The following is a 9,924-nucleotide window of genomic DNA, read 5'->3' as shown; positions in this document are numbered from 1 at the left end:
AGGAGAAGAAGGAGGATGGCAACGTCAATAACAAAATAAGAAAAATAAAACTTTAAAATAACTTAAAAATAAATAAGTAAATAAATAACGGCGCGGTTGTTTAGTTAGTGTTGTAGGAAAACACCAGGGGGCGCCGCGTGTCCCATGCGAAAAGCAACAATAAAGAGGAGGAGGCGGAGGAAGAGGAGGGTGTGGAGTGACGGTTGAAATGTACATTGCTAGCTTTGTTGCTGTTCCTTCTTACCAGTCAGTGCGTGTTTAATTCATATGTAACAACCATCACATTAACATCTCCTCATCCGATCGGATATAAATACAGAAATTGCTGCTGGCCGAACAAGAGACGGAATCATTTAATCTAACAAAGAAAAACTTGCGGTAAAACTGGTGAGGTTTACCGAAAAAGGGGCAGCTGAGATTGTTATTTGTTATTTTTGTTCAATTCCACCCCTAAAAATATTTGCGAAATATTTTATAAATAATCAAAGATGAGCGAAGCTGGAACATCGTCATCGCCTGATGTTGAGGATGAAAATAGGAATAGGTGTGTATAAATTTATATATATAAATGTTTAACTGTTTGGATGTTGATATTGTTGTCATGCATGTCCAGTGTCGAGATTGCATATTTACCACTTCGCTAGAAGAATGTTATGTATTTCTCTGCGAGCAAAACAAAGACGAAAATCAATTTTAGTTCCATCATGTTATCACGTTATATGTGTGTATGTTTATATGTACTCTATCAGCTAAATATATATATGTACTTTTTGTTTTTGTGTACAGTTAGCTATAAAAACAGTTGAACATTACTTAGTACCTTTTTAGTTGAGTACCGTGTTCATTTATTTTTTACAATGGAAAGGTCGACTGTGACTGCGAAGTTTCGGCTGTCTAACTAACACTTAGCAGACAATCTGACGACGGTTGATAAACTGGGACTTCGAAGTTATTGTCAACGTTTACCTTGTAAAAATTAACTATTACGTATGTGCATGTGTAAATGTACGCATGCATATGTGTTTATATATGTGTGTGTGTATAATATATATCCATATGTAAATATATAAATATACGTACACACACACACACACAGAACATATGTATAATATACATGTTTCATTATATGAGGTACATATGTATGTGTATCTCTATACATATGTATCTATAATGTATGGGTATGTATTTATATGTATATATGTTTGTATTACTACTTAAGTCTTTCACTCCCTATGAAACATACGCTAAGGATAACTTGTTATCACCTCTGGGCTGTCATTTCTTCTTCTGCCTAATTGGATCCCTGCTCTTTCAGCACTGTCTCAAGATCCCATCCCTAGTTATTTCCTTCCACTTCCCTTGTAGGTTAATTTTGGAATTTTCTCCTGATGGTCAGAACGGGAGTCGGTCTTGTAGCTTCCTTTCAGATTATGCTATACCTAATTTCGGTGGACATTGGAATTAGACACTGAGGGAAAATGACTGTAACTTTTTTATTTTTTAATTTTGGCGGTTTTCGTTTTCGATAATGTGTTTTATATGTCACGGTCATGCGATTCCCCCTAAAAAAAATTTTGGACACCCCCCCCCCACTTGATATGCTAGAAATAACAGCTAAACGCGGACAATCCAAATCTTGCATTGGTCCAGATGGACTATATGTAATCTGACCCCCCCCCCCCTTTATTTATTATTTTTTTTTTACGGAATCCCACGTTTTAGGCTATGGAGATTCCGATTCTGAAAAAAAAATTGTTTGAAACATTTCAATCCCCCCCTCACCAAGCAGGCTATTTACATGCTAGAAATAACAGCCAAATCTGGTTAGGGTTAGGGTTAGGCTCAGGGTTAGGGTTAGGTTTACCCTAACCCTAACCCCGTTTGCCAAAGCGCATTTTTTCCTTCATATTTATTTACATATAGTCCATCTGGACCAATGCAAGATTTGGATTGTCCGCGTTTAGCTGTTATTTCTAGCATATCAAGTTTCGTGGTGGGGACTCCACATATGATCCTTTTTCTGTTTCAATATAAATGTAAGCCGTTCATTTTCACATCTAAGTTGCGAGAAGGCTATTCGTACGACCTGGACATGTAGAACACAATGTCAAAAATGAAAATCGCCAAAAAAAAAAAAGAAAAAATACCTCACCCCCGTGTGTGGGGGGAGGGGGGATTTGGGGTCCAAAATTTTTTTTAGGGGGAATCGCATGACCGTGACATATAGAACACATTATCGAAAACGAAAATCGTCAAAATTAAAAAATAAAAAAGTTACTGCCATTTTCCCTCAGTGTCTAATTCCAATGTCCACCCTCATTTCTCTTAGAAAAGGCCTTCCTCTCCCAGTTTATTTATTTTTTGTGGTTTTTAATTGTCATCGATGTTTCGGTAACTACTATTTCTAGATGGGGGTGTTGGCCCTATGCAATTCCATTTTTACCTCTGAGAAGAAGCGGTCCATATTAGTCTAGCCTCTATCCGTCGTCCTTTCAGCATGTGTGGCCCTACCTGGAGCTTGCATTCCACCAGTATATAGCTCTCAGGAGCATTAAAGGTACACAAGCCAGCACACCACAACAAGGACTGGACATTGCGGTGTGTGTGCGCAGGCATGCACACATGTATGTATGTATGTATGTAAGATCATCTTCCATGCTGCCATAGATTGGTTAGCTTGACAAGATCCAACGAATCAAAGGACCGCTATGCTCCAATGCCTGTTTTCACGTGGTTTCAGCAGCTGGATGGCCTTCCAGATGCCAGCCACTTTACATAGCTTACTGGGTGCTTTTTGCTTGGCACCTGCGCAATTGAGGTGGGTTGCTCTACAAGATGAAGAGAGTAAAGTTTTCCCTATAGTTGAAAGAGAATAGGAGAAAGAGGAGGGAATGATTCTAGGCACGGTGATGAGATGGGATGATGTAATGTGAGAGGAACAGACTTATAGTTGTGAGAGGGCAGTTGTGGAGAGAGTAACGTTTGAGGGAGGGAGGAGGCAATTGCAGGGAACAGAGGAAGGATGGAGTGGTAAGGTGATGAGGTAAGTTGTGGAGAGAAGGATCCAGAGTTATTCCATGTTATAAGGGTGGAAAATGTGAGGGACAGCTGCACAAGAAAGAGAGATAGAGATGACGGTGAAGTCACATCCTGAAAGTGAATGAAGGAAAGTGACCTGCAAGGATGGGCCAGAGGGAGTTTTGAAGTGGCAGACGAGCTGTGGGGAGTTGTCAGTAGGAGAAAGTGAAGTAGACACTCAGCTTATCACTACTATTTTTTATCTTTTTCTAGTCTCACCTTGATCACCCCTCCCACCCTTTCTTCTAAAATATGAGTAGTAATGTCACTCCACCACAGCAGGAAACCTCTTCTGCTTTGGCCCCTTCTTTCATACTTTAACCCTTCATCTCCTTGCATAAAGCCACCTCTCTTGGGGTTCATGGTCTTGCTAGTTGCATTACGATCTCACTGGTGGCATGACTAGAAGCACCCAGTACATGCTGTAAAGAGACTGGTATTAGAAATGGCATCCAGCTGTAAAAAACTATTGAAGTATGATGCAGCCCTGAGGTTTTGTCAAACCATCCAAATGATAACAGCATGGAACAGGGACTTGAAATGGTGGTTTTAGCTTTTATTTGTTTCAGTCATTAGACTGTGGCCATGCTGGAGCATCACCTTGGAGGATTTTAGTTGAATGAATTGATCCCAGTACACTTTTTAAGCCTGGTACTTATTCTATCAGTTTCTTTTGCTGAACTACTAAGTTATGGGGAAATAAGCACACTAATACCGGTTGTCAAGCAGTGGTGGAGGACAAACACAGACAGAAACACACACACACACATATATAATATATATATATGTGTATATATACACACACAACAGGCTTCTTTTAGTTTCCATCTGCCAATTCCATTCAGAAGGTTTTGATTGGCCCAAGGCTGTAGTAGAAGACACTTGCTCAAGGTGCCATGCAGTGGGACTGAACCTGAAATCAGGTGGTTGGGAAGCAAGCTTCTTACCACACAGCCACGACTGCACCTCTAATTTTCTCTTTTGCAAATGCTCGCCATATTCTGTACGGTAGAGAAATCTTGGCATCTGTAAATATTAAGGAGAGCCTGGGAGAGAAATGACCCCTCAGTAGGGAAATGTAGGGGAATTTCATCTTGAACAGAGTCTTAGTCAAACTGAAACTTCTCTGGCCTTCTTAGTAGCATCTGATGGATTTAGTACTGCTGGACATTTCAAAATTAGTTTTATGATTTGGTTAACCCTTTTGATACCAATCAACCAGGGACAACCAGCCTGGTTCTGTGATACGATCTTCCAGTTTTAAAGTGATCTAAATTACAGCCTTACATCAAAATTTCATGTTAATTTTTTGTTTCAAACACTGACTTAATAATATTAAAATTACTTGACATCATCATTTAGCATCTGTTTTCCATGCTGGCATGGGTTGGATGGTTTGACAGGAGCTGGCCAGCTGGAGGGCTACAACAAGTTCCAGTCGTCTGCTTTGGCATGGCTGGATGCCCTTCTTAACACCAACCACTTTACAGAGTGTATTAGGTGCTCTTTTACATGGTGCTGGTACTGGTGGTCCTTACATGGCACTGGTACAGGTGCTTCATACATAACACCAGCACAGTGGTAGTTTTTTCCAACAGAAATATGGCATTGAAAGGGTTAATCTCTTATGAAATTCATCTTCATGAAGAAGAAGATAGATTATTTAAGTTATAAAGTAATTTTTGTGTAGGGATTCTGAGACATGGAATGTATTTCAAAGGTTCCATAACAGTAACAAGTTTTGCAATAAACCATTAATAAAGTTAATTATTGAACTTGATATCCATCTAATATATCAACCAATCTATCCAAGATGTTTTCTTAACTGGAACCTGATGCAGCCTCCTAGCTTACCAGTTTCAAGTCAAACTTTCCAACCCATGCCAGCATGGAAAGCAGATGTTAAATGATGATGATGTGATGCTTTATCTTTAGAATTACAGAATTACATTGTTGGATAGATGTGAGAAGCCTGATCTGGCTGATTTGAACATAAGACAGGTAGAATATATGGGTTGGATGTGGCCAGTTTAAATGCTGACGGGTTAACTCAGGAAAGCTGTAAATATACCAAGATTCCACTAAAGATTCACTAGATGCGTCTTAGTTTACAAATGACATACAACTAAACAACTGACAATGCTTATCCATTTAAGATAAACATTGAAACTGTTTATAAAATAGCTGTAGTTGAAAATAACAATTCATGCTGATAGATAAACCAAAGAGATTTCTTTCTTTTGTAGATACTTCACAGACTTTAAATCCAATCTTTGATTCCCGGAAACAGTCTGATCTGTTTAGTATCTTCGTTTGACCTGTCTTTAGTTCATCATTTCAGAATCTATTGTTGTAAATCTTCTCTAGAACGATTTCAAACAATCATCCTATCCTTATCTGATTTTTCCATCTTGTAACAAAAATGGCCATTCACATTTTCATAAGAATAATTGCCCGTTCTAAGTAGATTTTAACCCTTTCGATACCAACCTAGCTGAAACCGCCTCAAGCTCTGTAGTACAAATGTCTTGTTTCCATAAGTTTTGAATTAAAATCTTCCACCAAACCTTAGTCACAATTTATGTTCCTAACACTAGCTGAATGATAACTGAGTTATTTTACTAAATTCTTTGTTATATTTAAAATTGATTGAAAGGAACACACATCCTCTCAAAATAAATATGGTAAGGAAAGGGTTAACCCTTTCGTTACCATATTGATTTAAACTGGTTAAACTAACAATATTTTCTTAACTCTTGTTCTCAGCATGTAACTTATTTCTGTCAATTATTGCTGTTTCATAGACTACTTTGCATTTTACATAGATGAAAATGTAGCCTTCATCATCATCATCATCATCGTTTAACGTCCGCTTTCCATGCTAGCATGGGTTGGACGATTTGACTGCGGACTGGTGCAACTGGATGGCTACACCAGGCTCCAATCTAATTTGGCAGAGTTTCTACAGCGGGATGCCCTTCCTAACGCCAACCACTCAGAGAGTGTAGTGGGTGCTTTTACGTGTCACCCGCACGAAAACGGCCACGCTCGAAATGGTGTCTTTTATGTGCCACCTGCACAAGAGCCAGTCCAGGGGCACTGGCAACGATCTCACTCGAAAACCCTACAAGGCCAGTCAGGCGGTACTGGCAACGGTCACACTCAGGATGGTACATCTTATGTAGATAGAAACTGAATGAATCTTGTCTTACACACACATACACCATATATATGTATATCTGTCTTGATATCGCTCGGCAGTTGTAATTCAGTCTCACTGTAACTATCCTGTAAGAAATATCATTCATTTCTAATCTTCTATGAAAACATGTCTGGTCAAGGGGAAATATTACCTTGCTTGGAAATGAGAGAAGGTTAGCAACAGGAAGAGCATCTGGTCATAGAAAATCTGCTTCAGTAAACTCCATCTGACACATGCAAGCATGAGTGGACCTTAAAATGATGATTTAATTGGTTGGTTGTATATGAATATAGCTGTTGTTGTTATTTAACCCCAGGTCAGCCCTGATTGAGAATACCTACAATCAAAAGTATTAAAGCTGTGACTATCCTGATCGTTTTTATCCCACCAACTGCTGCAAGGTTCCTATCTCTGTCTCTCTATACCTTTAATCTCTCAACTGGCATGCAGCCTCCCCCTATACTACCCCTCAATCCCATTTGAGGGAGTCTTTGCCCTTTTATTTTCCTTTTGTAAGGTATTTAGTAACCCAGTCAATGCTGGTGCCGCATGAAAAGCACCCAGTACACTTTGTAAAGTGGTTGGCATCAGAAAGGGCATCCAGCTGTAGAAACGATGCCAAAACAGACAATGGAGCCTGGTATGGCTCTCAGCCTCACCAGCTCCTGTCAAACCATCCAACCCATGCCAACATGGAAAACAGATGTTAAGTCATGAAGATGATGATCTGTATGAGTGCTCTTTCTTGACTGTGATGTTTGGACAAGTTTAAAACATTAAACCCTGTTAATTTTATCAACTCTTTTGTTTAAGTATTTCTGATGAAATAATTATCTTAGTTTCATTTAATTCTGGAATTAAGGAAGGATTTATCGAAATAACTTTGTCATTTTTAAGCTGGTGTTTGGAACATAAATCCTGAACCTTAGTCACAATCTATGTTCCTAACATTAGCTGAATGATAACGAAGTTATTTTCTTAACTTCTTTATTATATTTAAAATTAATTGAAAGAAACACACAACACCTCAATAGAAATATGGTAACAAAAGGGTTTAAACAGAAAGTTTGTATCATAGAACTTGGGGTAGTCTCAGGTGAGTTAATGATATTAATTTCTCTGTCCTCACTTCTCCCTCCCCTCCTCACACATAGGATACACTGTATTAAAGTCCAGTGCTTCACTTGTACATTATTTTATCAATTCCAGAAAGATGAAAGTCATAGTTGACCACATCTACCTATATAATAGCTCAGTAGGTGGAGAATCAGGTATTTATGGTCAGGCTTGTATATAGACAAGCAATATCTTGTATAAAGCCATTGTGTTGTTAAAATGTCTCATAATCACACAGGAGAGTTTTAATAGTCAATGATTATCTCTGGTTTCATTGCTTGAAATGTGACATAGTTTATTGGATACAGTGTCATTCCGTGCAAGTACCTATTCCCATAGGATTTGGGGCCTGTTCACATCATCTAAGTAAACAGAGGTGTGTATAGTGAAGTGTTATTGACTAAATGTATGTAACAAAGCTCATAGTAAGGGTTTGAATTAAAGAGCTTCGTACTCATTCATTCCTGAATCTGCAATAAAGTGGTGATGGTCATGGTGGTTGATAGTTTTGATAAGTCTGTGGTGCTAATGAGTCTATCATGGTCCAAATTCTCAGAAAGATTTCATTTGCTACTTGCCGTTACCTAGGCAATCTAACTAGTTATTAGGTGAGCCAATTAAGGAGCTTCTGTGTTCTTGCTAGATATAGCAGTCCATACTTATTTTGAAGCAGACATTGCTTTTCTAAAAGGAGATTATCTTGTCTGAGAAAGAGTTGGGATAGTCATGGCTGGAGCACTTTTGATTCCAGGCCTGCTGGATCAGAGTCAACCTAGTGCTGGTCAACAATTTGAGCTGAAAGTGATTGTACTGGGTGCGAAATGCTTAAAGAGCTGTTATTCATGTTAGCAACAAATGGTTTCTTTCTCTCTCTCTCTCTCTCTCTGCAGAATGTAGACTGCGTGAACCATGTGTATAGAATGTAATGCTGTATGGTAGCGAGGCATGCAGCATTGAATGAGGGAAAATCTATCTAGGCTAGAGAGAAGAGTTGTGTATGTGAAGCACTGGGCATCTAACATTAGCCAATATGGAAGATTGAACAGGAATGAGTTTAGAGAATAGTTTTGATGGAAAATATTGGTCAATATATACACTACAAGAGGGAAGGGCAGAATTGTTAACATGCTGGGCAAAATGCTTAGTGGCATTTCGTCCACTGAGTTCAAATTCCATTGAGGTCGACTTTGTCTTTTATCCTTCTAAGGTCAATAAAATAAATATTGATCGAGCACTGGGTTGATGTAATTGACTTACCTCTCCCCCGAAATTGCTGGCCTTGTGCCAAAATTTGAAACCAGTATCTATGGAAGAGACTTGGATGGTGAATGCTGGGTGAAAACTTCACTGTGTTCACAGCAGAGTAAGACATGGGAAGTGGAGCCTCAAGGATGAGATTGAGGATTAGATAAGTGTCCAGTACTCATTGAGGATTAGATGAGTGTCCACATAATGTACAGCAGACAGGTCCACTCTATAAAACAAAAACAAACCCAAAAAAAAAACTTGCACTCTGTCAGTTATGATGACAAGGGATTCAGTTGGATTGCACAGGACTTTTCAATGGCCAGATAACTGAAGAGATGGCAGCGTGGGTTCCCACCCTGGCATCCGAAACTCGGAGTTTTAATATGGCTACCGAATAAGTGTCACATATTTTTACAGATATATATATATATATATATATATATATATATATATATATATATATATATATATATATCACATTTTTTTCTCTGCTTGTTTCTCTCCTTGTTTCTTTCTGTGTTCCTTTCTGTGGAAGAGCGTAGGCTTGAAACGTTAAAGTCTTTTTCAGTTCCCGAGTGTTAAACTAATACATCTGTTTGTTGTTTATACACCTGCCTTCGTCTTTTGTTTTTTTGTGAATTTTCCCTATATATATATATATATATATGATGGGCTTCTTTCAGTTCCATCTACTGAACCCACTTGCAAGGCTTTGGTCAGTCTGGGGCTATATTACAAGAAAGAAGCCCAAAGTACCACACTGTGGGATTGAACCTGAAACCATGTGGTTAAGCAGCAAACTTCTGACTTCACAGTCACTAGGCCTTGAAAATGATGATGAGGATGATGGTCATAAGGGAGGATGTACTTAGGGATCCGTTATCTGATCATTACAGTTTAACTCTACTCATATTAAAATTCTACATCACTGGTGGCAAGTGATTGGGGATGCCTGTGGGCAGTCACTGACATGCTAGAAATAGAAGCCAGATTTCCTGTAAATCACACACACAGCCTATTGTCTTAGAAAAAGACAGAAGTCTGCTGGATCAGAGCTGACCTGGGGCCCAACAACAACTGCTGTTGCTACTCCTGCTTCTGTTACTACTGCTACCATCACCATTACTAACATCAATTCCAATGCTGCTGCTGCGCCTACTACTACTACTACTACTACTACTACTACCACCACCCTCACCCCCACCCCCACACTACTATTTCTAGATTTCTGGTAGATATCTTTATAAATGCTTCAAATATCTGTATAGGTCACTGATGTT

The 9,924-nt window shown here is 38.9% G+C and overlaps 1 protein-coding gene across 1 annotated transcript in view; it reads left to right on the top strand.

Annotated features, from left to right (window-relative positions):
• The first annotated feature begins 245 nt into the window (after positions 1–245).
• LOC106869423 (uncharacterized) overlaps positions 246–9,924 on the top strand; it is a 67,351-nt gene continuing 57,672 nt past the window's right edge. Inside the window, exon 1 of the mRNA XM_014915158.3 lies at positions 246–544. Coding sequence (XP_014770644.1) covers positions 489–544 — 56 coding nt within the window. The 5' untranslated portion in view covers positions 246–488. The remainder of the gene's footprint in view (positions 545–9,924) is intronic.

The sequence above is a fragment of the Octopus bimaculoides genome, chromosome 2, assembly GCF_046866305.1.
Source record: "Octopus bimaculoides isolate indiv1 chromosome 2, ASM4686630v1, whole genome shotgun sequence".
Classification (NCBI taxonomy): Eukaryota; Metazoa; Mollusca; class Cephalopoda; order Octopoda; family Octopodidae; genus Octopus; species Octopus bimaculoides.
Note: the sequence above shows the minus strand (reverse complement) of the source record. Positions and strands in the feature narration are given on the sequence as shown.